Below are 20,696 nucleotides of genomic sequence, written 5' to 3'. Positions count from 1 at the left end.
ATAATTATGAGTTAGTAAATTAATAATTATGCTAAAATTGTTTTTTATGTAAATTTGCAAAGAAACATACAAAAATGTGACCTCAATCATTAAAAATGTTAACAGTCGGTGTCAGTAGACTGTTGCAAATGCTCAGTTTGTATCTCATGACTTGCTATTTCAATGATGACCGTATTTCTCATAAGTATGAATTTACATGTGGTTCCATATATATATATATATATATATATTGTAAGTTACTGCACATTATAATTTTTAAAAAAAGAAAAAAGCTGTTGTGACGCTGAAGAGTAACAGGCGTCGCCCCGCCCCCATCCATGACGTCACACCGCCGCTGTTTATTTTGTGGCTTTCCAAAGCAGTTGCTAACTAGCGTTTAGCCTCGTCCTCAAACATGCTCTGACTTTACCGCTCTCAGGTACGCCAATCCGACACTCACACATATAGAAGGACTCATTAGATATTGCTACATCATCTCCGTCGGGTCTAATGTATGTGGAGACGAAATAAAACAAGCAGAGAGCCTCGCAAACAGCCCCAACATCGTCGTTCTGCAAGCTAGGTTGGCTAACTGTTGTGCTAACGCAGCTATGCGGCACAAGAGGCTTGTAATGAAAGCGGCCGGTGTTTTAAGTGTTAGTTTGTGGCAAACGTAACCAAAGAGTTAGAGTGCTGTCTTTCATTGTGATGAATGTAGTGGACATAACCTGTTATACAGCGTTTACGTTTTACAGCAAATTTGGATAAAGTTGTTACTCTTTTGACTAAAATGCAACTTAGTTTAACTCAAATTTTTAGTTTTAGCCAGCTAATCTACACTAAGATGTTTGTCTACTGAACTTGTTAGAGATATAGTCAACTAAAATATTAAGCCTGATTTTTAGTTCTTGCATTTTCAAAGGTTTAAATTACCATTTCTCAACCCTCCACTGTTTTTATAAGTTTAGACTAAACGCTTCTAAATGTCCTTAGAACAGCCTGTTTTGATTTACATACAGATGATTACAGAAACTATGTTGTCCCCTCTGCTATAAGGAAGTTTGAAAAGCACTGAATTTAAATCAGGAAGTGAAACAGACAAAGAAATGATCCAGACTTTACAGATCCAGTTTGGATATATTGACTTTCAATGAGGTAATTATCTGTCATCAAAGCCTGTATTTAATTTCATTTAGGGTGTGGCTATTCATACGGAAACGTATGAATAGACTACCAGTCTATTCATTGGCCAGTTTAGGTGACGGTTTAAAGTGCCGTCAGTTTTATTTTAGCTCATTTATTTTTTAGCTAACCCTTCTATTTTAGCCCTAATCCAGGAAATATCCTAAAAACTTTTTTTTTGCGAAACCGTACCCATAGACCCAGAGGCTATGGATACGTTTCTGTATCAATAAACACTGCATTTCATTTAACCTCTGTGTGTATGTTGGTAATCTGGCTTTGTGCCAAGCATGGGAGGTTTAACCCTGTTAACGCTTTCACTAAAATTAGTAACACTATTGGCGAGTGATTTTTATCTGATATACTATACCCAATAAACGTGACAGTACATGGCAAATTAGACTTGTGTTCTTTTATTTTCAACTATGCCAACAAAATGAAGAAAAAAAAAAATTACCATGAATGGACTAAAAATATTAAACAAAATTACTGAAAATTTAGGAACGTTGGAACATAAATTCTTAGGAAAATTCTTGAAATAAACTATACATTTTGTCTTCGGTCCACCATTTCTGGGCTTTTGAGGCTTCCCTGGTGGAGGCATACAGTGCGTCCGAATATTCCTTATCTCCATTCCTATCCACTTTTCCCTAACCCCGTGGATGACATCAGGGTTAAGGGAAGGTGTTAGGAGACTTCCTAAAGAAGTTAGAAAAAGGTGATCACATTGTTTTGACAATCAGACTCACTTTCACTAGGTGACGTAATAATCAAACGGCGGCAGAGGTTAGCGACGTCTGCCGTGGTGAAAACACTGCACATTTCTAACACTTTCCCCTGTACTTCTAACTGCTGATATAATCTCAAATATCACAAGGTTTGAATGTAAATCAAAGGAAAAGAGGCTACGAAGAATAAAAGTGAAACTAAAAGATGGTTGCTCACACTCACCTTCCACTCAGAAATCAACATTAATCTGAATGAATAAATGATGAACGCAAACTAAGAATAGGCTGCACAAAAAGTTTAGTGTTCGTTTTACAACATCCACATAACATTCATCGTTCGGATATGGGTTTTAGATTACTAGCTTTAGTTCACGCTGAAACATTCTAAAAACATCTCGTTTTAATGCGATTCACATCTACTATTCCTAACATGGCATCAAAACAAAGACTGACACCATCTTCAAAAGCAAACACGTTTTTATCTGCAAATGTACTTTGTCTAGTTAATTTAGAGGTCACTGTTTTTTTTGATCAAATTTGAGGATAGATTATTTTTTCCAGGTTTTCACAAGTGACAGTGTGTCACTTCCTGTATTTGTATTTTTTTCATGTCAAACTCCTTGTGTCACGTTCTTCACTGCAGTGCAGCTCGCCACTTAAAAGGGATCGAGTATACAGCCAAAAGAACCTGGATTCACTCTTGATTTTACTTCTCACATCCCGAAAAAAATAAAGGAATATTTTATATTATATCATCATTTGTCTACAATCCCATTTTGTAAAATAATCGTATCATGAACCCAGTATCGTGAATTGAATCGTATCGGGAGTCGAGTGAATCGTTACATCCCTATTAACTAATAATAAATAACAATTATTATGAATCAATATTTTAACTTTTCAGTATTTTTAGTCAACTTTTTCTCTGCCGTTTGTTTCAGCCATGACTGAAAATGTTTTAGTTCCCAGTTATTTTAAACATATTAGATTTAAACTATAGAATGTAAAATTGTTGCATGCTCTCACACTAACACACAGCTGGTTCTTGCACTGTGCAGGCTTTGGAGGACAGAGATGGCAGTGTGTGCACTGACCATGTTGGACGGGATGGAGGAGGAGGCCATGGCAGCGGGTGGGGTGTTGCTGCTGGTCCTGGCCCTCACACTGGCTTGGCTTTCCACGCACGTGAGCGAGCGTGGCGACCACATCCTGGGCACCATCCTCACCGTGGGGGCCCACGCCTCGTTGATTGGCCTCGGGAGCCACGAGAACTTCAGCGGCGGCGGCTCCAACGGCACCGACGCACCCGAGCAGCAGGCGCCGCCTCAGTCTCAGGAGAACAAACCGGACGAGCCCGCGCCTGAGAGGGGGGAGGGTGAGGGGGAGGGAGCGGAGGGGGTGTGGACGGATCTGCTACTAGACATTCAGAGCAAGCAACCACATACAGGCAGAGGGCAAGGCAACGATGGGCAGAAGGATGAAGGTGATCAGGAAGAGGAAGAGTTGGAGGAAGAGGAAAAGCCCATCTCACCCAGCAGCAGGGCTACGACGTCCATCTCTGTCCGCTTGAAGTTTTTAAATGACACAGAGGAGGTGGCAGTGGTAGAACCACAGGACACAGTGGGAACGCTGAAAAGGTGGGTGACAACAATTTCACAATCAGCAAGGCTAATTTATTAAAGCAATTCCATGTGCTTCACATGATTATTAAAACATGCAAAAGAAACCATTTAACAGTTAAAAAAGGTTTTTGTGACGTCATTAACTTTGACCCACTCTCTCCGTTCTGTGTTTCCTTGTAGCAAATGCTCCTCAGGCCGGGAGCAGCAGATTAAACTCATTTACCAAGGCCAGCTGCTGCAGGACCCTAAACGGACTCTAGTATCCCTAAACATCACAGACAACAGTGTCGTCCACTGCCACGTGTCTCAGGCGCTACAGGAAGCGGCTCCAGAAGAGGCGGGTCAGAGCGGCGCCGTGGTATCCGCGGGCGTGGCCGTCAGCACCAGCAGTCTGGTGATCCCCGTGTTTGTGGTGATTCTGGCCGTCGTCTGGTACTTCCGCATCAACTACAGGCAGTTCTTCACGGCCCCTGCCACCATTTCCCTGGTGGGAGTTACTGTGTTCTTTAGCTTTCTGATATTTGGAATGCACAGCCGCTGAGGAGATGTACTCAGCTCAGGTATAAAAAAAAAAAAAAAATCTACAGCAGAGATGGAGCAATTTAAAACAAAATGTGTGCATGTAAAAGGAAAATATCATGGTTATTTTACTACATCAAAGGAAGAATTTCCTCCTTTGGCTCCATTTTCCTAAACGTAGGAAAACAGGCTGTAAACTTGCTGCCTCACATCTGCTTTTTATTGTCGTAAAAGAACGATCACACTGTACTTTCCTGTGAGTTTATTTTCTGTAGATCTGTTTTTCTGAAGAATTCCCCAATAGATGCAGGAAGCTTGGACTATTTCGAGTGTGATTCTCTGTCTAGTGTGATTGATTCACAAATATGCTATGTTAGCAAACTTGGTGAAAGAAAACTCTTTCCCCTGTCGCTTTAAAAAGTGGATGTAGGATAATTTAAACAATAACTACACGAGAGATCAGACTTGTGTTAAAAGTGGCTGTAAATACAGTTTGTATTTTGTGTAAATAAAATAGTTGTATCAGATGACGTGCAGCTCGCACTTAAAGAATTAAAGGAGGCTTTGAAACCTCCAGAACAGGCTTGACTGCTCCGGTTTCAGTTGTCAAACAAATTAAAGCGTTTAAAAGCAAACTGGCTTCTGTGTGTACTTAAATGTCAAAATACATTTATAATCGTAATTGTTTAATTGATAATTACAATTATGATGTAATTATAATTGTACATTTTAAGTCTGTTTCTGTCGTAACCGTAATTCAATTGTAATTGAGTTTAGGTAATTGACTTTTTAATTGTAATTCCCATAAAAATTGTCATAATAATTTGACGCAAAACTGGAGAACCATGTTACAGTTCTATGTACAGTTCTACACAACTATTAAAATGTGTTTCATATCCAGCATTTCCACATTTTACGATTTAAAAAAAAATTAAATCGGATGTCTCCGTGCCGAATAGCATGTACCATGTTCCCGGGAATTCAGTGAAATTACTGTTTCACCGAGTAAAACAAATGAAATTGCGTGTTGTAAAATGGTAATCTACATCGAATTGTCTTTGAAACGATATGTCACATGACATGTTTTGATAATTTTACAAATGACCGGAAAAGGGGGTATGCCACCCGGTTAATTAAGAACATAATTGTAATTGAATTTCTAAAAATTTAAATTTATTGTAATTGGAAAAAATGCTGGTCACTGTAATCGTAATTGAACACGGATAACTGATGGCGTAATTGTAACTGAAAAATGTAATTGACCCCGACCCTGCTATTAACCGCTTGTTATAGAAAGGTTTTACTTGATTTAGGTCAAATATCACAACTTCCATCCATTTTCTGACCTGCTTGATCCTTTTTTCTGGGTCTGCAGGTGCCCATCTCCAGCTCTCATTGGGCATGGAGCGGGGGGTACACCCGGGAGAGGGCACCACTCAACTTATTTCCTTGATAAAGTGTATTTAAATTAAAGCTGCAGCATATTTTAATTCAAAAATGTTCTGAAAAGAGTGCACATGTGGCTCTTTGTCTTAATTTTAATTATTACTCCCTCAGAAAACCTCAAAAGGGGAAAACTTTTCAATAATATAACCCCTTTTTTTTTTTTTTTTTAGCTTTTTCTCTGGCCAACTTGCTTTTAAATGACACTTTTGTTTTTTCTGTTCTTTATGACATCCCATTTTTGTTCTTTCTTTAACCAATTGGCCACTTTTCATCCAAATAAGCTACCTTTTGCACAATAAATAAGACTGTTTGCTTGTCCCCTACATTTTGCATCTTTGCCCTTTATCACTTGTTTTACTAAATTTTGCTCATTTAAGCTACCTTTTTCCATTACATGCCAGCCGTTTCCTCTTGTTTTGCCACTCATAACTGCTTTTAGCTCATTTTAGTCACTTTTCACTCTTTCCTTGCCAAGTTTTTGCCACTTTTGGACAATTTTTTTGCTACCTGTTAATCATTTTTGTCACTTTAAATACACTTTGCTCATCGCTGTTAACTCTTTGTTTACCTTCTCTGAACGGTGGCTTCGTCAAATGGCTGGCTGTAATTGGCTTGATCACTGTTCAATCAAACCAATACGTTTTCAACAATGAATCCCTCTGTTTCACGATTCTACATACTGCTTCTTTAAGTCGATTTTTCTCAAAATGTTATTTTACAGCTTCAAAGTGAAACAACAACGCATTTAGAAATGACCCATAAATTGTAAGTACTCAGGTATTGAGATATTGAAGGCCACGTATCATAAAGATGTATTTTAACATTTATTTTCTCTCTGACACAGAAAACTACAAAAGTAAAAAGCATACAAACATTTCAAACAAGCTAATTAGAGACAAACAGGTGGCTCTAACTAACTAGTCCAAAAAACCAAGATAGAATTTTTTTTTTTAATTAATTAACACAAAGCACTCTTACTATGAATGAGTGAAACTTAAGTCACAATTACCGTGTGCGCTTCTCAAACCAAACAGAATAAGTTGAGGTTTCTGGACACTTCCGTTGCCTCTGCAGCCGTATTGCTCCTGACGTAATCCCACAGGTGAGACCCTTAATTACACCGTGGTCACGTGATTTGCTTCCTTACCTTAAATCAAACAATTATTTTGGTAGGAATGTAAACCGGAAGTGAGGTTTCCGCGCAGATCATGGCTCAGCTCTATAAAAACAAACACACACACACACACACATGCTTCTGTCGTTGCTCAAAGCTACAGAACTTTGTTAATTAGCAACAAATTATGTATCAATAATATTTTCTGAAAGTTTGTTTTCACCGAGTTGTCACCGCCATGACCCGGTAGTGACGTCACGCTGACCAGCCTCATGCAAAACCGTGCTTATTTTTAAACCAGACATATATTATTTTTTTTACATTTTCAAAGGATTAACTTTTTTATTATTATTATTATTGTGCTTTTAATTAGTTTTAATGACCGTATGAATTTAAATGTTCATGAAACATTCCCAGAAACTACAATTTTTTCAAGTTTACAAACCGGTGTCACGGACTGAGTTTACCTCGTACTGAGATCGATTATGAGCATGCGCACTACCTGAAAATGCATTTTTGCTAGTTCCGGTGTGAGTTTTGCTACTTCCGCCGTGTTGAGTGAGTGACTATCTCAGTCAACAATTTAAGTAATAGTGTCTCATGCAAGAACCTCAATACGAATAGGAATAGTTTATTCTGCAAAAAAAAAAAAAAAATTTAAAAAAAATGAATAAAACTAATAATTTATTTTATAAAAAACCAACAACAAAAAAAATGATTATAATATACATTGCAATAAATAACAGTTAACCTAATGTAACTTTACAATAACAAGCTGTTGTATTCATGTAAATTAGCAGTCTAATCATGACAATCATATATATTTTTTTTAATCATTGGTCGATTTTTTATTGATGGTCGACTAATGTGATGTTTTAAGCATTTTTTAAAATCAGTATAACAATCTCTGTATGACATTGCATATGGCAATTCCAGCACGGGTACATCTCAGTACGTAGCAGTCAGCATTTTTCTGACGTTTCTCAAAGGAAATGAATCCAATTGTTCTCTTGGCTTGGAAAGAACCAGAACAATCAGACAATTTTTTTAAAGTTTTATTTTATTATTTAAGGGGAAAACAACTGTCACGCATGTACATTTGCAGAACAAACCCTTGGACATGTTGCTCTTCTGATTCACTGATGGGATTGGTTTACAACTCTGCACTCATGAATGATTGTACACAAAAAACAACTTTTTTTTTTTTAATATATATATAATAATAAAAACACCATAATAAAGTCCATGATTAACCCCCTGTACATTATGTCCTATGGTTCAGCATATATCAAGAATCTAAACAAATATTACACAAATGACCTCACAGGCAGTGAAAAATACAAACTTAAATATATTTTTGAGGTACTATTTACTTAATTTTTTTCAGCCTTTCGTAACGACATGCTTGCATGGAGAAAAAAGGTGACATTTCAATGATAATCATCATTTGGTAAAAACAAAGTACACTGGCATCCCACAATTACACTAACGTAAACACAAACACACATCTGTGCAACAGAATGCTGGATTTAGAGCCACACGTTAGTAGTTTTACTATATGTTACAACAACAAAAAAAGGTTATCATTCCTTTATTCAAGTCAACATGAAAAGAACCAGAAGAGACTGAGCACTTAAAGGCTTCCATCTTTAAATCAGACTTCAAAAACAATAGCCTTGTAGTGGAAAAAGTGCTTCATATGGCATTGCAACTAATCCATAATCTGTTTAAACAATCTTTTTTATACAATAATGGCCTAATAATGAAATAAAAATCTCTTTAATATGAACATAGAAATGTTGCCTGAAAACCAGTTTGTATTTACGGTATTTGTTTAGGCTTTTACAGTCGAACCAAAGCTGATATAATACAATTACGGCTCAATCTGATTTAAATACATTTCAGAAACTTATGTCAACCATGTAAAGCTTCTCTCAGGAAGAACAAAATAAAATAAAAATGTGAAGACAGCTGTTGGTTGTATTTAGATAAAGGTTTGTGTGTTGTGTACTGTTTGTTCTTTGGTTATTTCTTTTTAAAACCAAATCAAAATAACAAATAAATGGTGTGGTTATTTTGTTTTACTGACTTAAAACCAAAACAGAAATATAGAAAAATCTAAAACCAGATGAGCAGCGTTTTTTCTGTCTTGAAATCAAAACTTGTTCCGTTTGTGGGATATTTGGATATTTACGGGAAAATTAGGACGAGAGCTTGATGTTTTAAGCTCATCACAAAGAGGGGACCCACAGACGGGGGTGGACTTTTACTCCTGAATAAAAAAAAAGGTGCAACGCATAAGTCACATTAATGATGAACTATTGAATAGAAACGTTATTAATACATAAATAAATAAAAATGGATGTTACAACATGAACAAAAGTACCAGAGGTGGTGTAATGAATCTACTGGTGCTCCTCGTTTCTTGTGATCAACTTCTATGTGTGTTAACGGCAGCCGTTAGTGGCTAGTGGTATTATAACATGCAAAAGAAATATTTTTACTGCCCTCAAAAAAGCTGTGTAATTGTTTTTGCAAGTGTCAGAAATTGTAACATCTTTTGTTCCTCACACCAGCCTCAGTCGAATAGTCACCAATTTATTTGGATATTATTTGGTCCGTAACAACAGAACACGCTCTGACAGAATGTGACGTGCTTAAGCTCTTGTTCTAATTTCCCCGTAAATATCACACAAACAGAACAAGATTTTATTTTAAAACAGAAAAACGCTGTTTTTCTGATTTTTGATTTTTCTGTATTTCTGTTTATTTGTTATTTTGATTTGGCTTTAAAACAGAATAATCAAAGAACGAACGGTACACAGATTGTGTATGCTCACATGAAAAGGGTTTGTTCAAGTGGAATGTTTGTGAATACTGCACCTCTGAACTCTGCTGGACCAAACGTCACTCATTGATTCTCTAGTGCTGCTCAGAAATATCTACAGATAAAGGGACTCTGAATAATAATAATAAATAAAAAGAAAATACAAAAGAGCTGTGCTTACTTCCAATTTTGGCTCAGATTTAAAAAATTGGTCCATCATCCATGTTTATCAGCCAAGGATGGAAATCCTCATAGATACTCACATTCCTCCCGTGATTCTTTGATCCCAGGAGGACATGAGCCCAAAAGTCTTACTTTTTACTGCTCTGTATCAGTTCAGCTCATTATAGATGGTGGGGATTAAAGGTGCAGAGAGTTTTGGTCTCTTCTTTTTGTTTGCTAAACTGACATTAATCTGTGAGCTGCTGCTGCTGCTGCTGCTACTGCCACCAGTCAGACTTCCAACTCCACCACTGCTCAAACCACTCGTCGGCTTCTTCTTCTTAGGCTTCCTTGAATCTGAATGGTTGGTGCCTGCGCAAAAAGGAGAGCGCGAGATCAACAATCAACCGTTTCTGCGTTTTTGTCAAAATGTGCCAACTTCCTCACTGGCTTTGGACGAGGCGGAGTCAGCGGGCGAGATGTCTGGAGAGTCCTCCCACTGAAGGCGGTGCATCAGGGTCTGGGTGTCTGGAATGTCGAAGCTGTCATTCTCAACCGTGGTGGCGCCGGCATCTGGGAATGGCGGCCTGTCGTACAGAACAGACACACACACACCGACGGCTTTAAAATGGCTTCATCAATCAAATGTCTCATTTTCTTATTTCCTTAAATCCATCCCTTCTCTCGATGCCCTCAGAGATGCTGTGAAGAAAGCAAAACGGTTTTTAGCAGCTTCAGTAACCACATGTAGCACCAATACCTGATTGGTTCTGAGCTTTTTTTGGCCTTGTCAACAGCATCCTGTTCCGTTTGTAGTGCTGAAACCTGGGGCCACATGGACTCATTGAGCATGACATGACATGATGTCTGTAGCATTGGGATCCCTGTGGGGTTTGGGTTGATAAAATGGCTTTTTCTTCTACTTATCAAATACTTCAGAGCTGCCAATGGATGTGTTATAAATACCTGAGCCAGTTAGATTTGTCAATAGGAGCTTGCTAAAATCCATGTGGTGGCGTTACAGTTGTAGTACTTGGACACGAGGCCTTATTTTGAAAGGTATTGGTTTGGCTCACCGGACTCTGGATTTCCCATCTAGCCCAGTGGAGACCATCCCTGATCTGTTATTCTTCAACTTCATTAATGTGATAAAAGGGAGAAGAACTTTCAACTGTTTATGATAAATGCAGGAGGCATTCTCACTATTGTTAGCCATTTTTTTCTTCCGTCGTCGTTAACTCCTCCTATATTATTTGTCTGATTTTGACAAATAATAAATACATACATTTTTTTAAGCCCTTTATCCCCAGCCATTCTTCAACAGATTATCATGTTCAGCTACTACCTTGAAACCTATTTCAACTTTTTCAACCGATTTAAACCTTATTGCTAACATTAAGCTATTGCTAGGCTAATGCTAATGTTACGTTAGTGTTAATGTTAAGCTAATACTATTGCTAGGCTAATGCTAGGTTAGTGTTAATATTAGGCAATGCTATTGCTATGTTAATGCTAGCTATTTCTTTTGCCAGCTAATGCTAACTATTGCTAATGCTCAGCCAATACAGTGTGACGTGGGCCAGCACCTGCATCCTTACTTGCATTTTTTCAGGAAATACAAATATTCTAGTTCATGTTGCAATTTGACGTCAAAGAGTTAGCGTTAGCTCAATGATTGGAAATCTTTTTCCAGTGTGTCAAACACCTGCAAACACCGGGAGATCAGTCCATCTTATTTCTAGTCACAAATCCTTAATCACACTAAAAACACTGAGTTTAGGCCTCATTCACCCGACTAACAAACATCTGAAATTTGTCAAGATTTTCTATTTTTGCATGTTGTGCTTTGAAATAGTTGCAGACACCTTGTTTTTTCGTCTGTCAAATTAAAGAGACGATTTTTTTGGTCTTGACTTGGGTTCGACTCACAAAGGTTTTTCCTCTGGTCTTGGTCTCAGTGCATTCTGGTCTTGGACCGTGTTCGAAATGGCATACTAACATACTATTACTAAGTCGGACATCAAAATTAGTATGTAGTGCATTCACATTAGATAGTATGAAAAGACTGAGTAAGCGAGAAATACCCGGATGTATACTATAGCTGTCCATTTCCTAACTATGCACGGTAAGCTCACTAGTCATACTCAACCGTTCCATGATGCATTGCGAGCAGAGCGTAAAATCGTCCTGGGACCGGCTTCAAGCTAAAAATCAAACATCCCCTTTTCAAAACAAAAGCATCTCTTCTTGTCTTCCATTAGTTTTTTAACACTTTTGTAAATAGGACTTTTGTTTTGAAGTTAACCGGAAGTTTTGTCAGTCGCACAATGGCGGGTCTCCAAAAATTTACAAAATTTTGTCTACGTAGTTTCGAACTGCATCTTGGGAAACGTGGAAGCTCATCATCGGCCATCATCCAAATCATACATGGTAGATTGTAGTGCATAGCACAGTGTGCCATTTTGAACACAGTCTTGGTCTCTGATATTATGCATCGAGTACAACACTCAGTGCTGTTTATGCTCCTAACTTTAAAAGGAGATTATAGTTCAGACCAACATTTTTTGTTTGTTTATATCACAAACAACATGTGGGTAAATAAATGCTGACTAATCATTAAAAGTGTAGAAAACCACACAAAAGACAACATGCATGTGTGACCTAAATGTAGTTGAACCACAGTTTTCACACTTTCAACAGTTTTGTTTAGATTTCACTTTGATTGAGTAAAATTTTTCTGCATTAAACGGGTAAAAAACCGTTTAAGTTGATTGACATTTTTCTTTGGTCCTGGAGAAATGAGCAGTTGGGCCCATCGAACACCTGCACTGTGTGGGACACATCACTATTACCATCAGAACATGTGAATTACACTTCAAAGGGAAAAGTGAAAGGGAAAGGGTTAGGGGAGGGGAGAGGGCGGGGCACACTCACGCGGACGGCCCCAGGAGGAACACCCTGACGGCCCTCCTCTGTTCGTCCGTGTGCTGGGGACATCGCTGAGACCTGGTGGGACACAAGGTGGCATTACATAATCCCTGACTCATGGCCCGCCCGCATTCTCCACACAGCGTCACGCATTGCACCCCCCCTGCAGGGGGGAGGTGGGACAGACTGCCAGGTATTAACCAATCAGAACACATCTGCTAATGTCACTCTAGAGCGATTAGCACAGAATTTAGCCAAGTAAAAATAATTGGTTTGAAGAAAATTTCAACAATTTTCAGAATAAGATGCCACTTGTGGTCCCCTGAGTTGGTCCCAACACTCGTGTTTCACGTCGGTAAAAAGGGCGTTTCATTTTTTATCGTTTTGATAAACCTCAAAGAAAAGTATTTAGGAATTTTGTATAAATAAATAATTATGTACAGTAAGTAATTTAAGCTGCTGGAGACAATCTTTTTTCTTCCTTTTTAAAAATCAGATAAAGACAGTGAAGGCCTCATAGATCAGTGTAAGCCCCAAAATAAACATCCACCATTATATCTGAAACACACAAAAAAAACAAGGCTTGAAGGGGAGGAGTCTTTGGAACCAATATATTTTTGCATGAATGCAATTTAATAATGTATATCATTATATACCTTCAGTTGTGAACTACTGCTCTCAGGACATTGAAGCGTAATAGCTGTTTTTTTTGATTAGGAGTACTTTATGAGTCAACTTCATAACAAAACATTCAGTAAATCCTTATTATGTCTATGTTTGATTACTAAAAGTAACATATTAAAACTGCAATAAACAGGAAAAGGGAACTGATGATTCCAGATTCTTTGCACAACCGTGCAAGCCAAAGACCCAAACCTCAGGATTCCACCACATGCTGACAGCGTCATCACAGCACGTGTTATGGTACCCGAGGCTGTGACACTGAATGCTACAAAGTGGCAGATGTGTTTACCTGGTGCACATTTTCTTGGTGTGCTCAGAAATCACCCCACATTGCTGCAAAAAACAAGCAACGTTATTTAGGAGCATTTGTGTGAGAAAAATAACACTGTTATATATGATTTCAAAGCTTTAGTGAAGCTGATGAGGAATCCTCACCGTTGTTAGAAGCGATCTGACTTCATCCGGGCCCAAAGTTTCATAATTGACTCCAGGGTTATAGTTATACTGAGAGGAAAACTAAACAGAACCATTACCAACATCATTCAAAGTGGAATAGAGAACTTTCAATTCAACACCAACTAAAGAGGTTTACCTTATAAGGCTCTGAAGTGATGTTGCTGCCAAGCTCACCTGGAAAAACATTCAAATAAAATTACCTCATACAAAGTTAAAACTGAACCAAAATTAAAACTTTAATTGTAATTGAAAAATGTATTTGACCCCAACTCCGATGCTTGGATCTTATAAAAAAGTTGTTTGTGAAGACACGTACTCGTTCGTCGAAGGTAGCTGTTCCCTTAACCCTCGTCCTTTACTTTATTTTGGAATTTTGAGTTGAAGAGCAATAAAAATATTGCAATGTTAAGGAATTCATGTTTCTTTTTCATTTTAGATATGTAAATCAACATGTATAAATTACTTTTAGTCAATTAATGGGGAGATAATCAATAATCGAATCGAGTCGAATCAAACTGGAAAAATAAATCAATAGATTAATTAAAATATTCGCGAGATTAATCGTTTAAAAAAAAAAATTGTTTATCTGAGCCCTAATAAATGACATGTTTAATAAAATTACGTAAGTTGAAGTACCTTATTTTCCAGCGTATAGGACACTATTTCCTTTAAAGTTGAGGGTGTGGCCAATGTGACGATGCGCTCTGTGTTGATTATACAGTCAGTCCAGGTGTCGGGAGGCAGAATATTACTAACAGACCCCCCCTACAGCAGAATGAATGAACTGTAACAGCCACTGAACATCACGGTGAACTGAACGTTCAGAAACGAGCTTCGGATAATGTGAGGAAAGGTAAAACTCTCACAGGTTTCATAACGAGACAAAGACGTCGTGGTCCGTGTGTAGGACGATGTCTATCGTGGAGGGAAATTACATGGGAGTGAGACAGCAGATAGCAGAAGGCATATATTTGTTGAATATTTGTTTTTCTACATTTTTATATATAAAATAAGGATGCTGATTGTTTAATTAAATAAAAATCAAATACTGGTAATAAATTTAAGTTTGTTGAGTGATACGCACAAATGCATTTAAGGTGGGAAAATCGTATAAAAACTACAATAAGCCGATTGCGCACAGGGAGCGGAATATCAGTCTGGTTCCCTTAAAAAGCTGTAAATGGACTGATAGGCAGACCCAGGGCAGTGAGGATGTGATTTCATGTGGAGAAGGAAACTCATCAGTTGAAACTGATCAGAATACGCGGAAACATCCGTTAACAGGAGTACAGCAGCCCTCCTACCTGCCCGTTCTGATTGGCCGAGTCGTCTGAAGGGCACCCTCATCAGCCAAAAGGGTGCCGCCTATGTTACGGAGCAGCCTTTACGTGAATTTTTATTGGAATGCGGACAATACAGCGGTGTGTTCAATAGCCCGGAAAATACAGTACTTGCAAATCCTTTCTAAATACATTTTTTAATGTTCAATAATTGACAAAATTTTGAAGTCTTGGTTGATGATATTTGGAAAATATCAGAATTTTATCTCGAAAACTGAATTAATTTAGAATTTTGCTCCCATGCTAACAATTGGTTTGATGCAACAAAAAAAAGACAAAAGCTAACAATAATTTTACTAGTAGTCATATCATTAGAATGCTTTCTGTTCTGTGAGGCTTTAATGTAATGTATTTGCTTCTATTTACTTTCACTGATATTAAAGCAAAACTTCACATTATCCACCCATTGTTCTATTTGGTTCCTACTTAGAGGTGGTTTCGGAAAACAAAGGTGAGCACCAAGCAGCAACTTGGGGTTCTTTCTGAGACCCTAGACCAACAAAGTTCTGTGCACCACAGTATATACCTTAAAAAAATGTTTTCATGAAAACTCACCATTTTTGTGTTTCAGAGATTTTGATCTTCGGGGAGAATTCTGATTCTGCAGAACACAAGTTTCCAAATAAATATATTATCACCACGTTATACATTTCCGCCGAGCTTGAAAGTATTGCATTGAATGTGTGGGTTTTTGCACCTTATCAGATTTTCTTTTCTTAGCTGCAAAAACAAATAAATGACATTGAAGCAAAGTTTAACTTCTTGATTTGATTTTCAACAATTTTACGTCAACTCACCTTTTTTCTCTGCTCCATATGACCAGTCATTATCATTGAGGTCATCGTTGTCTTCTTGGTCGCTCTCTGATTTGCTCACATTATTATTGGTGGCGAGTCTGTTTGGAGTAAAAAAAAAAAAAAAAAAAAAAAACACTTCAGCAGTTCAAATCTCTAAAGCTCCTGAGCCGTTTACCGCTGACTGACCTGCGGTTGGCGATGCGACTACTGTTGCGTCCCATTCCCAGACATTTCTCCAGATGTGGAGCAAAGCGAGACGCTGCGATTAATCGTTTGCAGTTGGGGCATTCGCACTCCTTGTTCTTCCACTGATTGTACACCTGGCCAAAAATGTCTACGCCTGGTTGGTCCACAATTTCTGTTCCAGTTGGGAAAAGTAAATGAAAACCGTATAAGCAGCTTCACTTCTGAACAGATTCCAAACTTGATGATGTATAGAATAAAAGCCACTCGCCAAACTCCTTCATGCTCTCTTGATCCGTTTCATCCAGGAAGAAATATCCTTGTTTGACAGCACGGTGAACCTCAAAACACAGGCCCAAACAGGCATCGTCCACCAGCTCTGAGTAGATGTCGTGGACCAAGCCCTTCAGGGTCAGCAACAAGCTGGTTAAATATAGTACTAGCCAGAGTTGGGGTCAATTATAATTGTAATCGTGTAATTGATAATGAATTACAATTATGGTTTATTTATAATTGTAATTTTAAAAACCTGTTGCTGTCAAAATCAAAGTTAAATTGTAATAGAGTTAAGATAATTAGGATGCCAAGCCCCCGGGGCCTGGGAACCATGTATGTGAACAAACAAACCAAACAAAAACAATATTGTTTTTGTTTGGATTTTTATTGAAGTTTTTCTTGTTAGTATTATTATTTTTATTTCTCCCCAGTAAAAGTGGTGCTGCAGGCTAAACCGTGCAAGGGAGGGTTGTTGGTGCAATTTGGACTATAATTCCCTGAATAGCACTGAATCACCTGGGCTGTGCCACGCCCCTTTGCGCCTATAATTTTTTGTTACTTTTTTGAACTTCTACTTGGAGTTTTGTCCAATCAGGGTAAAACTTGGCACGTAGAGTCTTCAGTCGGACATGATTTTAAGTTACGGCAAGGATTTTGTTTGGTCAAAATATGCGCAAATTATTAACGAGTAAAGTTTTCTAGCGCGCTATAAAAACGCGGACTGCTGCATATCGCGGTCAAAATAAATGCTATCAAAACCAAATCTGAGATCTTTGGTTAGCATGTGACTGTAGGGGTATGAGCCAAATTTGAATAATTTAGGTCACTAGGGGGCACTGCAAATATGGGAAATTTATATCTTTTAAATGGCAACACAGATTTTTACCAAATTTGGTGGCTATGACCCTGGGTCACTCCTGAGGCCGTATCTTAAAGTTGATCACGATTGGTCGAAGTGGGTGTGGCTTATTACAGCATAAACAACAAACAAAACCTATATTTTCATTGATTAGGAAGCATAACAGGGAAACCAATAGATATGAAAGAAATTAGATGGTAGATATTTGTTTTTAGTGTATTTTACAGTTGATTTAGGGCCCGTTATCATGAGCGATGCTAGCACAAGAGGAAGGTTACATTTTATTCATTTATTTATTAAAGGCTCAGTAATTGTGATTAATTGTAATTGAACTTTAGTAATGGTAATTGACTTTCTGGGGATTAAAAATAATTGTATTCTAATTGTAATTGGTAAAAATGCCCTGGTACTAATTTTTAGCTAATGATAAGCGTCTCGATCACAAGTTCCCTGAAACCAGAATGAGAGAAGAAGATCCTTGGCCATCAATGACTCACCTCCAGCTTGGTGGGGTCTGGGCCTGAGAACAGCATATTCTCCATTTTCATTTGAAAATCTGTGTTGGAAATCTTTACAGCGACGGGTTGTGGGACTTATCTGAGGAGTTCAAACAGACAATGTGGGCTGGTGTCTTGGAGCTCAGGAAAGAGAAAGTTTATATCATATAGATCAGTGATTCTCAACTGGTGGATCGCGACACTCCGACCAGTTTCTAGTGGTCTTTTAATCTGGAAGGGCTCAGAATGCCGATTATTCACATAGCTTGACAACCATTTATTCACCATTGCGTATTGGTACACTGTAATATCATGCACTATATGTAAGGTTCAAAGTGCAACATGTTTTTATTAAATACATTTGAGATAGGGGTGCACCGATTGCAATTTTCGAAACCATCAGAAATTTTTTTTAAAGCCTGACAAGCCGATTACAATTTTGTTTAAACTGCACATGAGGTAGTTATCTCAAATATAAATGAAAAGTTTAGAACATTGCTGTCCAAAATACAAAATTATATCACTTCCTTTAGTCTTTCATTTTTCACCTTCTAAAAACAATATAAACTTGGCCTGTTTGGTGCTATTTGACAAAATTAAAGTGAACAGCTGTATTTTTGTTTGACAAATAAAGAAAATCACAAATTTTGAGGTAGATGATAAAAAATAATAATCTACAGGACAATTTAACAAAACATCTTAAAGCACCAATAAAGAGTCCTGAGTTTTAGGTTTCCTTGTAATGCAAAAAGAAAAAAAAAATTACAAATGGAGCAGCTTTGTAAAAATATGAACCTAAAAATAACTTACAACAGTTTACAGGATAAAAGCTCCTCAAACTCAAACATTCTACAAAAATAATAAAGTGCAGCCAGTGAGTGTTATATTAAGTCAACGGGTAATGACAGAATGAATATGGTGCATAAACAAACTTTAAGACCTTTGCAGAGGTGGAAAAGATCGGCAGAAAAAAGGCAGTGGCTATCCGTACGTTTGCCGTATCAATATACTGACATTTTATTCATACGCAGCGTCCCTCATTGGCCAGTTTAGGTCATGTGATAGGTCAGTCATTGGCCAGTGTAGGTCATGTGACTAAGACTAACCCTAACCCTAAAAATTGTTGCGATATAGGGATATAACCTAACCTACGTACGTGTACTTCGGTAAATGTACCAATAGCACTGGGGATTGTCTGTATGGCAACTGTACGAATAGACACTTTTCAGAAAGAATCCGCAAGGAATATGCAAGGATCGCCGATCCCCCAAAATCAGGGAGATCAGCATCCTTAATTTGAGATGTTAAAAATGTTGCTTGATTTCGGTCGTGGCTTCTTTCTATGTATAAAACGCGGGTCCCGGAGCCAAACCAGTTGAGAACCACTGACATAGATCATTACTTACCTTTACAACTGATTACCAGGCGGGGCAGATCTGATGAAGTTTTGGTAAACACAAATGATTGCGTTAAAGCACTCTAAGCAGATGATCAGATAGTGATGGCTAAAACTGTTATTTGAACATTTTTCCATCATTGTTTCGCTGAGTTAAAAGCAGAAAAAAAAAAAATGGATCAAGACATAAATGGAGAAAGTGGTCAGTCAGTCCCCAAACTAGAATGTATAGGTTTAAAGCAGCAAAAGAAATAACAAAATTATCTTAAAAAAATGCTTTTGTGACCTTTTTTCTATTATGTTAAGTTAATTGTCTTTTGTTTGTACATCAATTAATTTTATTTATTTATTTTTTTTGACCAAAATAAATGCACATGCACTACAACATGGCATTTGTGTGGTGGGTGTCCCCCTCCATAAATGTATAGGCTTCAATTTCCCAAATTACTATTGAGGGTTTAACCATTTCCGCAACAGTTTAGCCTTTTTCATTTCATCAAACTTCCTGAAATCCTATCAAACATGCTGAACAACACAAAAATGGAAAACAAAAAACAAAAAACAAACCCCACAACATTACACATAACACACAATACTAAAAAATTACAAAAAGACAAAAAACACAAGAATTACTCCTAAAATCCACAACACAAGACATCTTGACTACAGAAAAAATATACAAAATCACACTAAGAACACACAAACTACTTGTATATATGCATTATTCTAAATGCTGACATGAATATTGTTGATCACGTGGCCCTCAGATCACACAATCACAGACTTGTGTGATCAACATTGCCCAGTCTACTCTGGACTATGGAAAATCCATGTAATCCAACATGTATTTTGAAATTCTCTGCCACACCAACAGCACACCATACTGCTGTCTGATTTCCCTCATTACTCTGAGAAGAAGTGCTCTCCCACTAAATGTTTGTGTTTTGATTGAAATTGACATACCGATTCACACAGTGAATGTATAGTTACAAGATTCATTATTTACTGTAAGAAAATAAAATAAAATAAATTTCGTATTTCAATCTTTTAACCATCCAATTATGAGTCAACTATACCAGCAAAAAACAAAAAAAAAAAACAAAAACATCTGTATATAATTGAATGTGCATTTTAAACTTTACTACGTATTCCTATTCTCTAAACTAAAGTGTGTACGAGTAGAAATGATAATAAATGACAGAGTACATGACGTTTCCTCTTACCCCGTCAAGCCAACATCTCAGCCCGAACAAAGCTGTCGATAGCGTGGACACGGCAGCATTATCAGGTATGTTGGTGTTAAACAATGTTAACCACAGAGTCTCTGTGTGTGTCCACAGCCATGTTTACGGCCAAAGCAGATCGTTACTAGCGCCTTTCTTTCCGCAGGTGTCGGTTAGCTTCAATGACGTAAGCATGAGGCTGAGCGGAAGTAGCCGCCGTACAAATTAAAGCATCCTGGTTCCGTTTCGGCATTGGAAAATAAAAGCGGGATACAACCAGCAAATCATTTTTTTTTTTAAACTGTGAAACACAAATACACAACAAAACATGCAAATAAATTAACCAAAAGTAATACTGTTACAAAAGAAAGCGTTTTCAACACAGCTTTAAATTCAAGGAATTAATTCAAAATAGTCAGAAACGTGATAAAAATAAATAAATAAATAAATAAATAAACAAGTGCAGTGGCTATCCGTA

The 20,696-nt window shown here is 37.5% G+C and overlaps 2 protein-coding genes across 3 annotated transcripts; one reads left to right on the top strand and one right to left on the bottom strand.

The window, feature by feature from the left end:
- The first annotated feature begins 101 nt into the window (after positions 1-101).
- Positions 102-4,614, top strand: tmub2 (transmembrane and ubiquitin-like domain containing 2). The gene is made up of 3 exons (XM_028455675.1): positions 102-418; positions 2,948-3,526; positions 3,692-4,614. The coding sequence occupies exons 2-3, from the start codon at positions 2,964-2,966 to the stop codon at positions 4,050-4,052; spliced, it is 924 nt and encodes a 307-aa protein (XP_028311476.1). The 5' UTR covers positions 102-418; positions 2,948-2,963; the 3' UTR covers positions 4,053-4,614.
- A 3,156-nt stretch (positions 4,615-7,770) lies between these two features.
- atxn7l3a (ataxin 7 like 3a) lies at positions 7,771-20,412 on the bottom strand. 2 transcript variants are annotated; one of them, XM_028455697.1, is made up of 14 exons: positions 20,219-20,412; positions 19,006-19,035; positions 17,600-17,699; positions 16,239-16,371; positions 15,971-16,142; positions 15,785-15,882; positions 15,685-15,707; positions 15,543-15,588; positions 13,784-13,821; positions 13,627-13,707; positions 13,481-13,524; positions 12,514-12,585; positions 10,027-10,166; positions 7,771-9,951 (listed from the first exon to the last, which is right to left on the bottom strand). In XM_028455697.1, exons 3-14 carry the CDS (start codon positions 17,648-17,650, stop codon positions 9,749-9,751), a joined length of 1,101 nt encoding a protein of 366 aa, XP_028311498.1. In that variant the 5' UTR covers positions 17,651-17,699; positions 19,006-19,035; positions 20,219-20,412; the 3' UTR covers positions 7,771-9,748. The 2 variants fall into 2 exon arrangements, with proteins under 2 accessions (XP_028311498.1, XP_028311499.1); XM_028455698.1 differs by lacking the exon at positions 12,514-12,585.
- Positions 20,413-20,696: the final 284 nt, after the last annotated feature.

Source organism: Gouania willdenowi, chromosome 8 (assembly GCF_900634775.1).
Source record: "Gouania willdenowi chromosome 8, fGouWil2.1, whole genome shotgun sequence".
NCBI classification, from domain to species: domain Eukaryota; kingdom Metazoa; phylum Chordata; class Actinopteri; order Blenniiformes; family Gobiesocidae; genus Gouania; species Gouania willdenowi.
This window is presented reverse-complemented; position numbering and strand designations above follow the sequence as displayed.

Bases quoted from the DNA above. Each gene is read 5' to 3' on its own strand.
- tmub2 (XM_028455675.1), top strand. From the start codon at position 2,964: ATGGCAGTGTGTGCACTGACCATGTTGGACGGGATGGAGGAGGAGGCC. The intron at 3,527-3,691 runs GTGGGTGACAAC...GTTTCCTTGTAG, and splicing joins ACAGTGGGAACGCTGAAAAG to CAAATGCTCCTCAGGCCGGG.
- atxn7l3a (XM_028455697.1), bottom strand. From the start codon at position 17,650: ATGAAAATGGAGAATATGCTGTTCTCAGGCCCAGACCCCACCAAGCTG. The intron at 15,708-15,784 runs GTGAGTTGACGT...TTGTTTTTGCAG, and splicing joins ATATGGAGCAGAGAAAAAAG to CTAAGAAAAGAAAATCTGAT. The intron at 10,167-12,513 runs GTGAGTGTGCCC...TCTGTACGACAG, and splicing joins TTCCTCCTGGGGCCGTCCGC to GCCGCCATTCCCAGATGCCG.